Here is a 20299-nt window from a genome sequence, read left to right on the forward strand (position 1 = left end):
AAATACCATTATTCATTCATTCATTCAATCATATTTATTGAGCGCTTATTGTGTGCAGAGCACTGTACTCAGCGCTTGGAAAGTACAATACAGTAACAAAGAGAGACAATCCCTACCCACAATGGGCTTACAGCTAGAGGAGGGGAGACACATCAAAACAAGTAAACAGCCATTATTAGTATTATTGTTATTTGCCATTGTTGTTTTGAACTGAATGAATAAGTTAAAGTTTCTTGGACTACAAAGCTGTACCTGTTTCCAGTGGTTGCAATTATAATTTCATCTCCCACATTCCACGTTACAGCTTCTTGTAAAACCAGAGTGTTTTCCCCAGCTTCAGCTGTCTCAGCCAGTCGAGTCCAGATCACTGGAATAGGCCGACCTAAAACCACACAAAAATATGGTCATACGGATTTTCGGAGCCATCTATGGCTTTTGAAGAACCACGCCACAACTTATTTTTAAAGAAACTAGCCTACCTGAATAATTAGGGTGCTGAACAAGTTTACCTCAGCCTTTTCACCTTGCTCGTTTAAAATAAGTAAACATAAATAATACACAAATCCTAAAACCAGTCCTAATTTACGTATATCTAGTTACAGTTTGCTACAGTTTTTGTAACTTTATAACTGATGAAGTTTTATCATAGTCACTTCTCTGGTCTTTAGACAAAGTTCAAAAACTGATCCCACTTTTAGTGGGGAACTAAGAATATAGAATATTTGCACAATGTATTTTATTTTAAATGACTACAAACTCAAAATAATCATATGAAGAGAAGGAATATAATGTCATGGCCTAGTGGTAAGAGCACGGGCTTGGGAGTCAGAGGTCGTGGGTTCTAATCCCAGTTCCGCCACTTGTCTGCTGTGTGACCTTGGGCAAGTCACTTAACTTCTCTGTGCCTCAGTTACCTCATCTGTAAAATGGGGATTGAGACTGTGAGCCCCACGTGGGGCAATCTGATTAATAATAATAATAATGGTATTTGTTAAATGCTTACTGTGTGCAAAGCGCTGTTTTAAGTGCTGGGGGGACTACAAAGTGATCAGGTTGTCCCACGTGGGGCTCACAGTCTTAATCCCCATTTTACAGATGACGTAACTGAGGCACAGAGAAGTTAAGTGACTCGCCCAAAGGCACACAGCTGACAAGTGGTGAAGTCAGGATTCGAACCCATGACCTCTGACTCCCAAACCCCATGCTCTTTCCACTGAGCCACGCTGATTACCTTGTATTTACCCCAGTGCTTGGAACTATGCTTGGCAAGGAGTACAGTGGATAAGAACATTTTGGTCATAGACAGTTATGATATCTCTAGAGCTTCTACAGGCCTTTTTCTCACTTTTCTTAATCAATTCTACTTATTGTTTGCTTGCTGTGTTCAGAGCACTGTACTAGACGCTTGTGAGAGTACAATATAAGAGTTGGTAAGCTTGTTCCCTGTCCACAAGGCTTTCCCACTAACTCCTAATGGGCAGGAATGATACTTTTTAACTTTAATGTATTCTCCCAAGCCCTTAGTACAGTGCACTCTGGAAATTCTATATGTGGAGTTTTTGAGGTTTTGCGGCTGTTCCAAAAGGTGACGAAAAGTCCTACTTTGGTGCGAAGAATTATTTACTTTTAAATTTATTTTCATATGATAATTCTTAGAGATACCACCTTACTCTTCTCACAGTCTTGTTAGCTGAATGATAGATGATATATTTATAAGACTATACAAACCTCGCAGCCCTAAACGTTTAGTACACCAGAATTTATTCCTAACTAGCATTCAATCAATCAATCAATCGTATTTATTGAGCGCTTACTGTGTGCAGAGCATTGTACTAAGCACTTGGGAAGTACAAGTCGGCAGCACATAGAGACAGTCCCTACCCAACAGCGGGCTCACTGTCTAGCACATACTAGTCCCCTAATGTACCAGATAACAAAGCTTTCACTATATATTCCTTCTTCGATAACACATGTTTTCACTACATGGTTTTCATAAAAAACTTTTTGAGAACTGAGGAATGTTCCTCCAATAACATGCATCTGGGAAAGAACATGCCACAGAGGCAGAATAAAAGACTTATGTTCATGCATGCTGCACTAACTCATGTGAAAGAGGTCACAAGTTTTCCTTAAGGTTTATGTTCTTTAACATAAGGTTACTGAGGAGCATGACCTCTGTGTTACAAGAGAACTGAGTTTACTTTAAATGTTTGTTTGTAATACCATGAAGATCAAGTATTCCCTCTCGAATAGCCAGAGTTTTGGCCCCGTAGACGGGCAGTTCGGGAGAGCGCAGATGTCCATGCAGTGTAATGATTGCTTTGTGCTGGAATGGAGCTGTTTCTGTGCCAATCTGAAAGAGAAGGAAAAAGTATAGTTTGGAAAGCTGAATTCTATTATATCTGTCGGTTAAAACGTATGTTAATAGGGTTTCAGGTTTCTCGTTTTTCTCCATGAAAAATGTAGCCTTTTCCAAATAAAGAATTATTATGATGACTATGGTATTTGTTAAGTGCTTACTATGTGCAAAGCACTATTCTGAGAACAAGGATAGATACTAGTTAGTAAACCCAAGTCTCACTGAACCATCCACAAGTAGAGGGAATTGGCTTCTAATGAAGGAAACAGGGTTTGTTTTCCTTCACCTTTTTCTAGGGCAAAAGCAGCTGATATTTTCCCCCAATTTTCTTCCCGACATCCAACTGCACCTGAAATACAATATGGGCCTCTAGGTTATCAGCCTCGAAGCAAATATTTTTATACAAGAGACAAAAACGATCAGAGTAGGCTAGCCTCAATTAGAGCCTCAATTAGAGGTAGAACTTTCACTCAGATGTACTATTTTGCAAGAAGCAACACTGAAACAGGCCCCCTTGGATGCGTCTCCTGACATTAACATCATTTTTCAAAGCAGAAATCTGACATTTTGTTACATGATTAGTATGAACCCCAAAGCCCAGCATTTTGCTACTTCTCACTTCTCCACTTTTTCTGTTTTGATCACTATCTTCACATCCTCTAATTTCCTAGAGCTTCCCTTTACTTCCAAACCTCAAAGCAGAGTCACAGGCTGGCCATGGCAGTGTTGGGAAAATCAATCAATCAATCAATCATATTTATTGAGCGCTTACTGTGTGCAGAGCACTGTACTAAGCACTCGGGAAGTACAAGTTGGCAACATATAGAGACAGTCCCTACCCAACAGTGGGCTCACAGTCTAAAACGTTGGGCTAATGATCATCATCATCATCAATTGTATTTATTGAGCGCTTACTGTGTGCAGAGCACTGTACTAAGCACTTGGGAAGTACAAGTTGGCAACATATAGAGACAGTCCCTACCCAACAGTGGGCTCACAGTCTAAAAAGTTGGGCTAATGATCAACAAGGTGGCAACTAGGCAAGAAACAGCTAAACATTCTTAGTTTCTACCCCAGTCTTCCACCAACTTAAGGTGGGTCGGGAAACACGTCTACAATCCCTTTCATTCATTCAGTCGTATTTATTGAGTATTTACCGTGTGCAGGGCACTGTGTTATGCGCTTGGAAAGTACAATTCAGCAATAAAGAGAGACAATCCCTGCCCACACTGGGCTTACAGTCTAGAAGGGGGTGGGGGGGAGACAGACATCAAAACAAAGCAGCGTGGCTCAGTGGAAAGAGCCCGGGCTTTGGAGTAAGAGGTCAGGGATTCAAATCCCAGCTCGGCCACTTGACAGCTGTGTGACTTTGGGCAAGTCACTTAACTTCTCTGGGCCTCAGTTACCTCATCTGTAAAATGGGGATTAAGACCGTGAGCCCCCCGTGGGACAACCTGATCAACTTGTAAACTCCCCAGTGCTTAGAACAGTGCTTTGCACATAGTAAGCGCTTAATAAATGCCATTATTATTATTAAAACAAGTAAATGGGCATCAATATTAATAAATAGAATTATAGATAAAAATATATCAAAACAAGTAAACAGGCATTAATATAAATAAATAGAATTATTGTACACACAAGTACTGTTGGGGGGGTGGGGGAGAGGGCAAAGGGAGAGAGTTGGGGCAACACGGAGGGGAGGGGGAGCTGAGGAAAAGGGTGGATTAGTCTGGGAAGGCCTCCTGGAGGAGGTGAGCCTTCAGTAGAGCTTTAAAGGGGGAAAGTGTGATTGTTTGGAAGATTTGAGGAGAAGGGCATTCCAGGCCAGAAGTAGGATGTGCGTCAGGGGTCTACGGCGGGACAGGCGAGAACGAGGCACAGCGAGAGGGCTAGCACCAGAGGAGTGGAGTGTGTGGGCTGGGATGTAGAAGGAGAGAAGGGAGGTGAGTTAAGAGGGGGCAATTTGATTCACTGTACTCTCCCAAGTGCTTAAAGCAGCCTATATTAACATCAGTGGTATCTATTGAGTGTTGACTGATTGTGAAACACTATACTAAGTGTTTGGAAGAGACAACAGATGCAATGAGCATGCCTGCCAGAAGATTACTCTATTTATTTTACTTGACATATTTACTATTCTATTTATTTTGTTAATGATATGAATATAGCTTTAATTCTATTAGTTCTGATGATTTGTACACCTGTCTACATGTTTTGTTTTGTTGTCTGTCTCCCGCTTCTAGACTGTGAGCCCGTTGTTGGGTAAGGACCGTCTCTATATGTTGCCGACTTGTACTTCCCAAGCGCTTAGTACAGTGCTTTGCACACAGTAAGTGCTCAATAAATATGAATGAATGAATAAATAGATACAATTGAATGAATGAATGGAGAAAACTTTCATTTAAAAGCCCTCTAGGAAAATATTCTCAATAAAATGAAAGAGTGTCCCAAATAATACATAAATCATCTAGGCTAAAATCAGGATAACTTGCTACTTTCAAAGACTCGTTACTTAATACTTAACAGTTATGGGGTGATGAACACATTTGCAATTCCTGCACATACCTGAAGAATACCACCATCTGAAATCAAAATATTCTCTGCCTGCAGTTCAATGTCTGCTTCATCAAATATTAGGCTTCCACCTATCAAACAATTTTAGAATTCATTGCAGTGAAACAAAAAAATCTACAGAAATCTTAACTTAGACAGTTTAATAGATATTAATTTGGGCATCACACTGATTTTGATATTTAAAATTCACTAATGGTGCTTAAAGAGCATCTAAGTATATTTACTGATCCTGGGACACCAAATTCCAGCAACTCCTCAAGTCTTGCAAAGCCTGCTGAGTTGGAGCTCCCTAGATGGATTTCTAATTCCTCCTAGATTACTGCATCAGCCTCCTTGCTGACCTCCCAACCTCCTGTCTATCCCCACTGCAGTCCACACTTCACTCCGCTGTCCGGATCATCTTTCAACAAAACCGTTCAGGAGATGCCACCCCCATCAAAAGTCTCCAGTGGCTGTCTAGCCACCATCATATCAAGCAAAAACATCTCACCGTTGGCTTTAAAGTACTCCATCACTTTGGTCCCTCCTACCTCACCTCACTTCTCTCCTTCTACACCCCAGCACAAATACTTGGTTCCTCGAGTGCTAACCTTCTCACTATGCTTCAATCTCACCTGTTTCATCACAGACTCCTGGCCCACGTCCTCCCTCTGGCCTGGAACCCCCTCCCTCCTCAAATCCAACAGACAATCACTCTCCCGGCCTTCAAAGCCTTCTTGAAGGCAAATCTTCTCCAAGAGGCCATCTCAAACTAAGCCCCACTTTTCCTCATCTCCCACTCCCTTCTGCATTATCCTGTCTCCCTTTGCTGTCCCCACCCTCCAGGCCCACAGCACTTATGTGTATATCTGTAATTTTATTTATTTCTACTGATATCTGTCTCCCCACTGCTAGATCGTGAGTTCGTTGTGGGCAGGGATTGTCACTGTTGTTGTATTGTACTTTCAATCAATCAATCAATCGTATTTATTGAGCGCTTACTGTGTGCACAGCACTGTACTAAGCGCTTGGGAAGTACAAGTTGGCAACATATAGAGACAGTCCCTACCCAACAGTGGGCTCACAGTCTAAAAGGGGGAGACAGAGAACAAAACCAAACATACTAACAAAATAAAATAAATAGAATAGATAAGTACAAGTAAAATAAATAAATAAATTTATTTCCTAACTTTCCTAAGCACTTAGTACAGTACTCTGTACACAGCAAGCCCTTAATAAATATGACTGAATGAATTACTAATCCCTGCTCTGCCACTTGTCTGCTGCATGACCTTGGGCAAATCACTTCTCTTCACCTCAGTTACGTCATCTGTAAAATGGGGATTGAGACTGTGAGCCCCACGTGGGACAGGGACTGTGTCCAACCTGATTTGCCTGTATCCACCCCAGCACTTAGTACAGTGCCTGGCACTTAGTAGGTGCTTAACAAATACTGTAGTAATAATAATTATTATTATCATTATTATTACTACAGATGCATGGATGCTGACGGTAGGCTCATAGTTTAACATGCTAAATAAAGAGCATCCAGGCCTGAATGCCTTTAGATCAAATTCCTATAAATATTTTAGGGTTTTTCCCCATTCCCTGGTTGATGACGGCATTCAGTGGGCTCCCAGAGTGCATGTACTTTCCAAGCGCTTAGTATAGTGCTCTGCACACAGTAAATGCTCAATAACTACGATTGAATGAGTGAATGAATGTAGTGCATCATGGGGGAAGAAGATGAAGGAGCAAATCTGGAAAATAGACTTGGAGCTGGCACCTATGGATGAAGATATCAGCATGGCCCTGGCTTCCCAGTGGGAACAGGAAGAATCAAAGAACTGCCTAGTCAGGTAAGCAAGTGCAAAGCAAGCTCTGGAAAACCCAAGTGGGGCAACACCTGATAGTGAGAGCAACTCAAGGCAGGCCAGAGCTACTCCTAGAAGGTGGAAAATGGATGACGGTCCTTGGACACAGGAGAAAGCAAATTTCTGGCTTGGGAGGCAGAAACTGCAGCAGAGGCCTGAGGTTGCCAATGAAAATTTCTGAGAAAAGCACCAAAACCGTACTGTTCAGGAAACAGAGGCTTGAGCCAGATCAGAGCTCCACGTCTCTAAAGGTCCTTTCCACTCCCAATACAAAATAAACAAAGTTTTTTCAGAAACTTACCCTGAATGAGAAGCATTTTAAGGACCGGGGTACTCTGATCAAGTAGAACAGTTTGTCCTTTTGTAATAACAACCAGTGATCCTTCTTCCGGAGGAGACTCTCCTCCCCATGAAAAGGGGGAGGACCAGACATCGACATAGAAGAAATCGGCATTATCCTGAATGGAATATAAGGAGCACTTGGTCATTTAATGGATCTAACACTTCATCTAATTCGTGAAGCTTTCAAATAGTCCACACAAGAGCCAGATAAACGCGGGGGCTGTAGACCTTATTCCCAGGTTAAAGTGGGGTGCCGAATGGCTTACACTAAGGCCCCCGGAAGGGCAGGCGTAACCACCGCTGCTGCTCCCACCCTCATACAAAGTGATCCATAAGCACGGCCAGATCGATCGCCTACAGTCCCTCCCTCTCCCTCCTGGGGCCAAACTCCATTCCCACTCTGCAGGAGGCATGAGTTCCGATCTTGGGCAGGTCCTGAGCCCCTTGTTCTGGTGTTCTGTCCACCCAAGAGGCGGCTGTTGTGCCATGAAGGATGAACAGGGTTGAGACCGAGGCCAAATGGGATCGTGTGGCAAGGTGGGAGGTGGCTCAGGAGCTGCTACAGAACCAGTCACTTGGTGCCAACTCCAGTCTGCCATCTTTGTCCTGCCCAGAAAGCTCTGTCTTGAACTATCCAGGCTGTCACTACCACTACCTGCACCCTCCTGCGAGAGTCAAGACTGGGGAGCTGGAGGTGCCAGCATTCATCCTGCAAGAGCTAATTCATTCATTCATTCAACTGTATTTATTGAGTGCTTACTGTGTGTAGAGCACTGTACTAAGCGCTTGGGAAGTACAAGTATCGGCAACATATAGAGATGGTCCCTACCCAACAACAGGCTTACGGTCTAGAAAGGGGAGACAGACAACAAAACAAAACAAATAGGTGTCAAAACCATCAGAATAAATAGAATTATAGCTATATGCCCACCATTAATAAAATAGACTAGTAAATATGTACAAGTAAAATCAATAAAGTAATAAATATGTACCAGGTTGCCCCTCAGTTGCCTCCAAACCGTTGCCACCTTAGGCCTGGTAGTACGACATGGAGTGTCTTGACTGGCCTATGCCCTATGCAGCCCGGACTGTATATGGTATATTCAACTCAAACCCACCCGCTGAATGGGATTTCATCCCCCTTTCAGTTCACGCCAGTTCATGATCCTGCCCATCTTTAAAGCTTTCCTAATAAAATCCCTCCTTCTTGGCTGCGGCAAGGCAGCACAGTACTCATACAACGCTAACGCTGCACTTGGATTTGCGCCCTTTATTCACCCCTCCCTCAGCCCCATGGCATTTATGTACAAATCTGTAATTTATTTATCATTTTTAATGGTATTTGTTTTGAGCGCTTACTATGTTCTAAGTGCTGTACTAAGCACTGTTCTAAGAGCTGGTGTAGACACAAGATAATCCGGTTGGACACAGTTCCTGTCCCGCATGGGGCTCACAATTTTAATCCCCATTTTACAGATGAGGTAACTGAGGCACAGAGAAGTGAAGTGACTTGCCCGAGGTCACACAGCAGACAAGTGGCAGAGCTGAGATTAGAACCCAGATCCTTCCGACTCCCTGGCCTGTGTTCTACCCACTAGGCCACGCTCCTTCCACTTAATATCTGTCTCCCCTTCACTGTGGGTAGGGAACATGTCTACCAACTCGGTTATATTGTGCTCTCCTAAACACATTATATGGTGCTCAGCACAGAGTAAGTGCTCAATAAATATGATTGATTTATTGACCCCTTAGGCCATAAACGGGTCCTGCACGTAAAAAAAAAAAATTCATACATTTCACAATGTTTTGCATCCTTGACCACCTGCTTGCTTGTAGGACTCCATGTTCCAGCAGAAACGTGACTAGCGGGGAAGAGAAACCATTCATTATAGGTGCTGTGCAAACCACTGGTACAATAATAAATTCCTCTGGGCAAGCCCCCAGTCCCAAAATCATGACACTTCCATTTTTCTCAGTGGGAGATTATCCACTATACAGTCAATAAATGCTGCTGATACAACACCCTTACCAGTCTGGCAATGCCACTGCCTCCAATGTTGACACGGACTTTAGTCCGTTGGGAAGGGGACTGGGCACGTGTGGTACAAATGATGTGAGTTTTGTTGGTCAATTCAACATCGCACGTTGCTTGGGCTACGGTGACATGGACATCTTGCCAATCTGAACTAGAATGGGAGGAAAAAGAAAAAAAGTCGTTAAGCTCCCTCTAGACTATAAGCTTCTCGTGGAGAGGGATCATGTCTACCAACACAGTAAGTGCTCAATAAATAAGACTGAATGAATGAATGATCTCTATTGTATTGTACTCTCCCAAGGGCTTAGTACCGTGCTTTGTAGCCAATAAATACCAATGATTGATTTTTTTTAATTAATCAGAACATTCTCAGAGCATGGGTGGGACTCCAAGAAAAATTTTCATCCTGGATACTACACAAATTTAATTGCATTAATTGGTAAATATGATAACTTAAGATGTTAGAAGCAGCCGAAGTTTCACCTTTCACAGGATGAAACTTCCATACATTATATGAAAGTCATTAAAATAGCTACTAAATGATCTAGGAGGCAATAACAGCTAGGAGAGTTCTGATACTGGAACCGTAGCTGTGAGGGCAGTTTTAGAAGGGCCAGTGCAAGTCCTCTCAGGGTGTTATAGCACAAACACACAGTCTCCTCTCCCTGTGCCCCATACTTCGCTTCCCACCCTGGCTCCACAATTCTGTCTCTCCCAAACTGTCTAAACAGTGTCTAAACTGTCTAAAAAGTGTTTAGAACACTGCTTTGCACATAGTAAGCACTTAATAAATGCCATCATTATCATTACAATACAACAAAGTTGGTAGACATGTTCCTTGCCCACAGCTCCTCGAGTAAGGGGGAAGAAGAAAACAGATTTTAATTGGTGAAAAGCTAACATAAGTGTAGGTGTTCCTGATCATATTGAAGAGGAGCTACTACTCTTTGTTTCAATTGAGGAAAAAAAGAGGATTGGATTAAACTGCAATGAGATATTTAAGAAGAATGTCTGACTTCATATGTGGTACAACACTATACACACAGTAAGTGCTCAGTAAAAACTATTAAATGATCGAATGACTATAACAATGACAAAAGAAATATTGTGTCTGGGCCTCACTGTGCCCTTAATAAATGCCTTAATTATTATTCTTAGTAGTATTATAAAGAAGAATCAATCGATCAATCAATCAATGATATTTATTGAGCACTTACTCTGCGCAGATCACTGTACTAAATACTTGGAATAGTACAAGAAGAGAGAAGCAGCATGGCTCAGTGAAAAGAGCATGGGCTTTGGAGTCAAAGGTCATGGGTTCAAATCCCGGCTCCGCCAATTGTCAGCTGTGTGACTTTGGGCAAGCCACTTAATTTCTCTGTGCCTCAGTTACCTCATCTGTAAAGTGGGGATTAAGACTGTGAGCCCCCTATGGGACAACCTGATCACCTTGTAACCTCCCCAGTGTTTAGAACACTGCTTTGCACATAGTAAGCACTTAATAAATGCCATCATTATTATTATTACAATACAACAAAGTTGGTAGACATGTTCCTTGCCCACAGCTATTCTACTTAGGACTAAACTATTGAAAATTAAACAGCAAAGAGACTAGCTTATCAATGTGAAAAAATAAAAAAAAAATCAACCCTAAGGCCTGGCTTGGGTTACAAATAGGACAGTTCCAAAAGGGTGAGTATTTGATCTCTTATTCTACATTTTACATTATACATTGGATGGGTTTAAGGAGGAAAAGCTGCGACATTGGAATCAGTTTGAGAGGCAGGAAGGTGTTACAGTCAAGGCAAGGAGATGAAAAACTTCTGTTTCTGCTCTCGCCTTCTGTCCCTCCACTAAATGGGCCTTCAACTGGAAAGATAAGGAGACATATTCAACATATTTTTTGGGATACAGATGAGAGGCAGTGTGGCCTAGTGGAAAGAGCATGGGCCTGGGAGGATCTGGCTTTTAATCCCATCTCTACCACTTGTCTGGTGTGTGGCCTTGGGCAAGTCATTTAATTATCTGTGCCTCTCTTACCTCATCTGTAAAATGGGGATTAGAACTGTGAGCTCTAAGTGGGACATGGACTGTGTCCAATCTGATTAAGTTGCATCCAGACACTTAGTACAGTGCCTGGAACATTTATTAATTCATTCATTAAATCATACTTACTGAGCGCTTACTCTGTGCAGAGCACTGTAGTAAGCCCTTGGGAGAGTAAAACAATGAACAGACCCATACGCTGCCCAAAACAAACTTACAGTCTTGAGTAGGGGAGACATTAATATAAATAAATTAGAGATATTTATATAAGTGGGCTGGGAGGGGGGAAGAACAAAGGGAGCAAGTCAGGGTGAAGCAGAAAGGAGTGGGAGAAGAGGTAAGTGGGGGCTAAGTCAGGGAAGGCCTCTTGGAGGAGATTCATTCATTCATTCATTTCATTCAATCGTATTTATTGAGCGCTTACTGTGTGCAGAGCAGTGTACTAAGTGTTTGGGAAGTACAAGTTGGCAACATATAGAGATGGTCCCTACCCAACAGTGGGCTCACAGTCTAGAAGGGGGAGACAGAGAACAAAACAAAACATATTAACAAAATAAATGTGATGTGCTCTCAATAATGGTTTGAAGTGGGGGAGAGTAACTGTCGGATTTGAGGAGGGAGGCTGCTCCAGGGCAGAGGCAGGACATGGCTGAGGGGTCGGTGGTGGAATAGGCAAGATTGAGGCACAGTGAAAAGGGGAGCATTAAAGGAGAAAAGCGCATGGGCTGGGTTGTAGTAGGAGAGTAGTGAGGTGAGGTAGGAGGGGGCAAAGTCATTGAGAGATTTAAAGCCAAAGGTGAGGAGTTTTTGTTTGATGCAGAGGTGGATGGGCAACTGCTGGAGTTTTTTGAGGAATGATGTGACACGTTCTCAACGTTTTTGTAGAAAACTGATCCTGGCAGCAGAGTGAAGTATGGACTGGTGTGGGGAGAGACAGGAGACTGAGAAGTCAGCAAGGAGGCTGATACAGTAATTCAGGTGGAATAGGCTGAGTGATTGTATTAACATGGTAGTAGTCTGGATGGTGAGGAAAGGGCAGATTTTAGCAATGTTGTGAAGGTGGGACAGGCAGGATTTAGTGATGGATTGAATATGTGGGTTCATCCATTCATTCAGTCATATTTGCTGAGCACTTACTGTGCACAGAACACTGTACTAAGCACTTGGAAAGTACAATTCAGCAATAGAGAGAGACAATCCCTGCTCACACCGGGCTTAAAGTCTAGAAGCGGGGAGACAGACATCAAAACAAGTAAACAGGCACTAGTATAAATAAGTAGAATTATAGATATTCTAGGAAGCAGCGTGGCTCAGTGGAAAGAGCACAGGCTTGGGAGCCAGAGGTCATGGGTTCTAATCCCGACTCCACCACTTGTCGGTTGTGTGACTTTGGGCAAGTCACTTAACTTTTCTGGGCCTCAGTTACCTCATCTGTTAAATGGGGATTAAGATTGTGAGCCCTACGTGGGGCAACCCAATCACCTTGTATCCCCCCAGCGCTAAGAACAGTGCTTTGCACATAGTAAGCGCTTAACAAATACCATTATTATTATTATTAGATATATACATATGTACACAAGTGCTATGGGTGGGGAGAGGGGGGTAGAGCAAAGGAAGTGAGTTGGGACGATGTGAGGGAAGGGGAAGCTGAGGAAAAGGGAGGCTTTGTCTGGGAAGGCCTCTTGGAGGAGGCGAGCCTTCAGTAGGACTTTGAAGTGGGGAAGTGGGATTGTTTGGCAAATTTGAGGAGGGAGGGTGCTCCAGGCCTGAGGTAAGATGAGGGCCAGGGGTTGACAGGAGGACTGGTGAGAAAGAGCTGGCGGAGGTGGTCACGGTGGAAGCAGTCCTCTGCTAGCTTGGTGGAGAAAGAGGAAGAGGAAGAAGGTGGACAGATGGTGGGTGTGTGCTTGCAAACGGGGCCGCTCAGATCTGTTCCCATTCTCAGCTCTGAATGAGAAAGAGGAGTCAAGGATAATGTCAAGGTTATGGGCTTGTGAGACAGAAAGGATAGTGTCTGTAGTAATGGGAAAGTCATGAGAAGGACAGTGTTTGGGTAGGAAGATAAGGAGATCTCTTCTAGAGATACTGCTGTCACAGAGTCAGAGTCACAGAGAGAGAGAGAGAGAGAGAGAGAGAGAGAGAGGGAGGGAGGGGGAGGGAGAGGGAGAGGGAAAGAGAGAGAGAAGCAGCATGGCTTAGTGAAAAGAGCCCAGTTTTGGGAGTCAGAGGGCATGGGTTCTAATCCTAGCTCTGCCACTTATCAGCTGAGTGACTTTGGGCAAATCACTTAACTTCTCTCCCAGTTATCTCATCTGTAAAATGGGGATTTAGACTGTGAGCCCCACGTGGGACAACCTTATCACCTTGTATCTAACCCAGTGCTTGGTGTGTAGTAAGTGCTTAACAATTACTATCATTATTATTATTATTATTACTGCTGGGAAGGATGGGAGAGTTGAAGAGGGGGCTAGAATGGGGAGAGAGTGAGGAGAGGCAGAGGAGATTTGGGGGAACTCATGCCTGATAGTGTCAATTTTCTTAATAAGGTAGGGGGCAAGGGATGAGGGAGGCGCGCAGTGGGGGTTGGGGGTGCAGAGGACCTGAAGAGGGAGTTAAGTGCCTGGAACAACTGGCAAGAGCATGGGCATGGGGCAAAGTTTCAATAAGGATGTAGAAATAATTCTGCTGGGCAGAGTTAAAGCATGCAAGGATAAACCTGAAGAGACAAAGTTGGCCTGATATTAAAGACGGTGGCTCAAGTACAAAAGCAAAGGAGGTGGACTGTGCAGGTGATCCAGGGCTCTGGGTTAGTGGTATGAGATCGACGAAGGGATAGCGGAGCAAGTGAGTTGAGTTCAGGAGAGAGAGTGGTGTTGAGAGCGTCAATTTGGCCATCGAGGGAAGATAGTTTGGATACGGAGGTTAGGTGGGGCATGATGAGTTGAGAAAATTGGATGGGGTCAAAAAATCGGAAGTCTCTATGAGGGAATAGTACAGATTTATGGGGAGGAGGTATGTGGAAGAGGAGGAAAGTGAGGAGGTTGCGGTCATATAGAGTTGGTGAAGGCAGACATTGTGCAGTGGTTAAAGATGAGGAGATTGAGGGTATGTCCAAGTTGGTGAGTGGGCGAGGTGGGGTGGAACAGGCCAGCACATAGTAAGCACTTTACAAAACCATTAAAAAAAATCTAAACCATTAAACCATCTGTGCAGATACAGTCAAAAAATCTGTCCATCTGAAAAATTTTCATAGGTTCTTCCACCATGGCTTAGTGGAAAGAGCACGGGCTTGGGAGTCAGAGAACATGGGTTCTAAACCTGGCTCCACCACTTGTATGCTAAATGACCTCGGGCAAGCTGCTTAACTTTTCTGTGCCTCAGTTACCTCATCTGTAAAATGGGAATTAAAACTGTGAGTTCCTTAAGGGACAACCTGATTACCTTGTATCTACCCCAGCACTTAGAACAGTGCTCAGCATATAGTAAGTGTTTACCAAATACCATAATTATCATTAGTTTTCAGTTACTGGGTATCTGATAGCCTCAAGCACTAAGCTCCTGCAAGTCTAGTACTACTTTTGATATTGTTTTCTAATTTTTTAAATCATTTTTTGGCCAATGATTAATGTAGCTCATGGTAATGTTAATACTTAGCCCATTGTATGAGGTAAGATAAACGCAGGTGTTGGAGTATATAAATTCACAGTACTATCAATATCCATGTACTCGAACAAATGCATTTATTGAGCATATATTATGTGCAGAGCACTGTAACTGTACTAAGTGCTTTGGAGAGTACAATACAATAGAGTTGTTAGACACATACCTGACCTTCAAGGAGCTTACAGTCTAGAGGATTAATTACAGTCTAGAGTATTAATGAAAACAAACATTAATATAAAGGACAGATAAGTCACTGAAAAGCAGCATGGCCTAGTGGCAAGAACACGGGCTTGGGAGCCAGAGGTCATGGGTTCTAATCCCAGCTCTGTAACTTGTCTGAAGTGTGACCCTGGGCAAGTCACTTAACTTCTCTGTGCCTTGGTTACCTCATCTATAAAATGGGGATTGAGACTGTGAGCCCCATGTGGGACAACTTGATTACCTTGTATCTACCTCAGCTCTTAGAACAGTGCTGGGCACACAGTAAGTGCTTAACAAATACAATAATAATAATAATAATAATAATAATAATAATAATATGTACATAAATGCTGTGGGGTGGAGGGGTGAGTGAATAAAGGGCACAAATAGAAATGTAAGGGCAATGCAGAAGGGAAGCAGAGAAGCAGAATGCAATACAGAGAAGCAGCGTGGCTCAGTGGAAAGAGCATGGGCTTTGGAGTCAGAGGTCATGGGTTTGAATCCCAGCTCTGCCAACTGTCAACTGTGTGACTTTGGGCAAGTCACTTAACTCACCTGCACCTCAGTTACCTCATCTGTAAAATGGGGATTAAGACTGTGAGCCCCCTGAGGGACAACCTGATCACCTTGTAACCTCCCCAAGGCTTAGAACAGTGCTTTGCACATAGTAAGCACTTAATAAATGCCATTAAAAAAGGGGAGAGAGAGGGTAGAGGGAAATGAGGATTTAGGAAAGGCCTCTTGGAGAAGATGCGATTTTAATAATGATTTAAAGGTGGGGAGAGTGATGATGATGATGGCATTTGTTAAGTGGTTACTATGTGCAAAGCACTGTTCTAAGCACTGGGGAGGATACAAGGTGATCAGGTTGTACCATGCAGGGCTCACAGTCTTAATCCCCATTTTACAGATGAGGTAACTGAGGCACAGAGAAGTTAAGTGACTTGCCCAGAGTCACACAGCTGACAATTGGCACTTATTGGCACCGACTGATTGTCAGATATAACGGGGGAGGGAGTTCCAGGCTGGAAGCAGGACATGAGCAAGGAGTTCGTAGTGAGTTAGATGCGATGGAGGTTCAGTGGGTATAAGGGTAGTACCCGAATCCGGATCCCGTGATTGTAAGTCTCGTGCCCCCTGCCGTTCCTCCTTTCCGAGGAGCCACGGAAGTGATGATTGGAGTCAGTAATGAGGTGTACGTAAAAGCGGCATTTAATTGGGACAAATCCTTCCCATTGGCAACTGTCACTTCACAAATATGGTGAGGGCCACTCCCTAAGAGAAGGGAGCACATGGGATGCTACGGTTAGACTTTTCAGAAGGCCTACACCCCTTTGAAGAACGAGTGAAAGGGTCATTAAAAATTAGTGGATATTTCTGAGTGAACTCATACTGAAAAAGTGTAGAAATGCTTCCTGTCTTTGGAATGCTCAGTATGATAAAAATCTGTTCCACCTACATGCGAACATTAGCCTTGTTTTAGTAATTGATACTACTTGGGCCTTAAATACAAAGTGGACTTATTCAAATCCCTAATTCAAATTTGGAGGCTCCAAATTCTCAAAAGGAGAATGGGTATTTCAGTTCAGCTAGATATCGTAATCTAGAGTTCTTAACTTCTCATTTTGTTTTAAAGAACACCAAACTGCTCTGCACACAGCAAGCACTCAGTAAATACAATCGTTTAACTGATTGATTGATCAGATACTGTAAAATGGTGCCTCTGCTCCTTCCAGAAGCTCCAAGGGAGTACAGAGTTATTCCTACTGTCTGGTAGAGCCCACTGCTGGGTAGGGACTGTCTCTATATGTTACCAACTTGTACTTCCCAAGCACTTAGTACAGTGCTCTGCACACAGTAAGCGCTCAATAAATACGATTGATGATGATGGTAGAGAAGTAGTGAGGCTTTGTGGAAAAAACATGGGCCTGGGATTCTGGGGAACAGGTTCTAATACTGTTCTACCACTTGCCTTCTGTGTGACCTTAGGCAAGTCATTTAACTTCTCTGTGCCTCAGTTTTCTCATCTGTAAAATGGGGATTCAATACCAGTTCCCCATCCCCCTTATGCCATGAGCCCCATGTGGGGCAGAGACTGTGTCTAACCCAATTATCTTGCATCTACCCCAGTGCTTAGTATAGTGCTTGGCACAAATACCATGCTTATTGTCGTACTTGTAAAGCACTTACTACACGTCAAGCATTGTTCTAACCTCTGGGGTAGATAAACAATAATCAGGTCAGACACAGTCCCTGTCCCAAATGGGGCTCCCAGTCTAAGCAGGAGGGAGAAAATGAATCACCATTTTACAGATGAGGAAACTGGGGCACGGAGAAGTTAAGTGACTTGTCCAAGGTCACACAGCAGGCGATTATCAGATCTGAGTTTAGAACCCAATTCACCTGATTCCCAGGCCCGTGCTCTTTCCACTTGGCAACACTGCTCCTCGGCATAGGAGCAGTAAACCCTGGTCGGGAGAGAAGCGAGCTTCCTAGTCTCTCATTCTGGTCACTCCTTAAATTTCTGAAGGAGATCATATGTGGATCTGAGGTAGGGGAGTCTGGCTGAGATTTGTAATCCAGTTCTTGAGATTATAGGCCTAAAATACATTTAAATACTAAGCAAACAAGACTTTAAACTAACTCCTGAAAAGCAATCAACTCTACAAGTCTTGCAAATCTTTCATCAGTCAATCAACCAATGGTATATATTGAACACTTACTATGTGAAAAGCACTGTACTAAGCATTGGGGTCGATGAAAAATAAAAAAAAGTTCAGAAAAAGGTTGTCATTTTAGACATCAGTACTTAAAAATACAGTTCAACATTATTATAGTGGAACATCCCTTTGGCCACTATCATTTTTTTAAATTTCTCTTAGGTTTGGGAGCTGAGATCTAGGATTCCTCATGCCTCTTGATTATTGACTTATCATTATCCTTTGTCACAACTTACCGTTATTCAGTGGCACTTCACAGAATAAGGTACCGGACTCAGACCGTTGTCTGTCTACTTTGCAATCTGAATTACAAACCCAAACCACTGATTTTTGTGGATCAAATCCACAGCCTATGATGGTCATTGTTAGACCTCCACCAAAACTGCCTGTGGATACAAAATGAAAAAGGAGGCTGACTATAATAAAACATGAATTGCCTATTGGTGAAAATTAATCGAGGCAGGAAGAAAAACAACACGTCAGAAGCAGCAGGACGTAGTGGAAAGAGCATGGTCTGGGTGTCAGAGGACTGGGATTCTAACCCCAGCTCTGCCCATTGATTGCTGTGTGACCTTGGGCAAATCACCTAACTTCTCTGTGTTTCTCGGTTTCCTCAACTGCACTCCCTCCTACTTAGACTGTGAACCTCTTGTGAACCCCTGGCTGTGTCCAACCTGGTAAATTCATACTTACCCCAGTGCTTACAGCAGTGCCAGACACAGAGTAAGTGCTAAACAAATACAATAAAAAAAAAAGATTGTGAACCCCATGTGGGACAGGGACTGTGTCCAACCTTACCATCTTGTATACTTCCTCATGCTTGGTATAGTGCCTGACACTTAATTACACTTAAATACCACTAAAAACAAAGAAAAAACAACAAAAAAAGTCCAAAGCTGAACTTCTCATCTTTCCACCTAAATCCAGCCTTCCTTACAACTTTTCTATTTCTGTTGACAACTTCACCATTCTCCCTGTCCCTGAAGTTCGTGGCACTGGCATTACCCTTAACTCCTCACTGTCTCAGAGCCCTCACATAATAATAATAGTAATAATTATGACATTTGTTAAGCACTTACTATGTGCAAAGCACTGTTCTAAGAGCTGGGGTGATCAGATTGTCCCATGGGGGGCTCATAGTCTTAATCCCCATTTTACAGATGAGGTAACTGAGGCTCAGAGAAGTTAAGTGGCTTGCCCAAGGTCACACAGCAGACATGTGGCAGAGCCAGGATTCGAACCCATGACCTCTGACTCCAAAGCCCGTGCTCTTTCCACTGAGCCACGCTGCTTCTCAAAAAGATCAAAGCAATTGCTAAATCTTACCAATTCTTCCTCTGAAACATTTCTCAAATCCATTCCTTCAAATAGCCACCATCATGGTCCAGATTACAGGACCTTGTCTCGGCCTCCTGGTTGGCATCCCTGCCTCCAGCCTCTCCCCGTACCACACACTGCTACACTTTATGGAGGGAACTGTCTGCTAATTCTGTTGTATTGTACTCTCCCAAGTGCTTAGTACAGTGCTCTGCACATAGTAAGTGCACAATAAACATGATTGCTTGCTCATTTCTCTGAAACACCTTCAATCAACCAAATAATAATAATGATAATAATAATAATGGTATTGTGGCTCAGTGGAAAGAGCACGGGCTTTGGAGCCAGAGGTCATGGGTTCAAATTCCAGCTCCACCAACTGTCAGCTGCGTGACTTTGGGCAAGTCACTTAACTTCTCTGTGCCTCAGTTACCTCCTCTGTAAAATGGGGATTAAAACTGTGAGCCCCCCGTGGGACAACCTGATCACCTTGTAACCTCCCCAGCGCTTAGAACAGTGCTTTGCACATAGAAAGCGCTTAACAAATACCATTATTATTATTATTATTAAGTACTTACTATGTGCCAGTAACTGTACTAAAGCGCTGTGGTGGATACAAGCAAATCGGGCTGGACATAGTCCATGTCCCGCAGGGGGCTCACAGTCTTAATCCTCATTTTACAGATGAGGTAACTGAGGCACAGTGAAGAAGTGACTCGCCCAAGGCCATACGGCAGATAAGTAGCAGAGCTGGGAGTAGAACCCATCACCTCCTGAATCCCAGGCCTATGGTTCCATAGATATTCTCTGCCCTCAAGGAGCTTACAGTCTAGAAGGACTTACGGTCTTTGAAGCATCTAATTGCTACCTATCTCCCTCAACATCAAGCAATCATTGGCTTCGAGATTCCTCTGCTTGAGAATATTTCAAGGTCTGCCTTCCCTGTTGGAGTTACTTATGGATAAGGAATGTGTCTTGTAATTCTTCCATACTTTCCCAAGCACTTAGCAGAATGCATTGCATTCAGTATGTTGTCAATAAATCCTATGAACCACTGCTACTATTACTACATACTATTGCCGCTGCTACTGCTATTACTACTTTTCTTACAGATTAGTAACACTAATCATTAGTAGCGGGAAGCAGCATGGCTCAGTGGAAAGAGCCCGGGCTTTGGAGTCAGAGG

At 43.2% G+C, this 20299-nt stretch overlaps 1 protein-coding gene across 1 annotated transcript in view; it reads right to left on the reverse strand.

Annotated features, from left to right (window-relative positions):
• Positions 1-20299, reverse strand: part of PKHD1L1 (PKHD1 like 1) — a 182939-nt gene that overhangs the window by 75071 nt on the left and 87569 nt on the right. The window contains 7 exon segments of the mRNA XM_038745633.1: positions 253-382; positions 2224-2353; positions 4928-5007; positions 7091-7247; positions 9161-9317; positions 16177-16351; positions 18033-18182. Coding sequence (XP_038601561.1) covers positions 253-382; positions 2224-2353; positions 4928-5007; positions 7091-7247; positions 9161-9317; positions 16177-16351; positions 18033-18182 — 979 coding nt within the window.

Source organism: Tachyglossus aculeatus, chromosome 4 (assembly GCF_015852505.1).
Source record: "Tachyglossus aculeatus isolate mTacAcu1 chromosome 4, mTacAcu1.pri, whole genome shotgun sequence".
In the NCBI taxonomy this organism is placed as follows: Eukaryota; Metazoa; Chordata; class Mammalia; order Monotremata; family Tachyglossidae; genus Tachyglossus; species Tachyglossus aculeatus.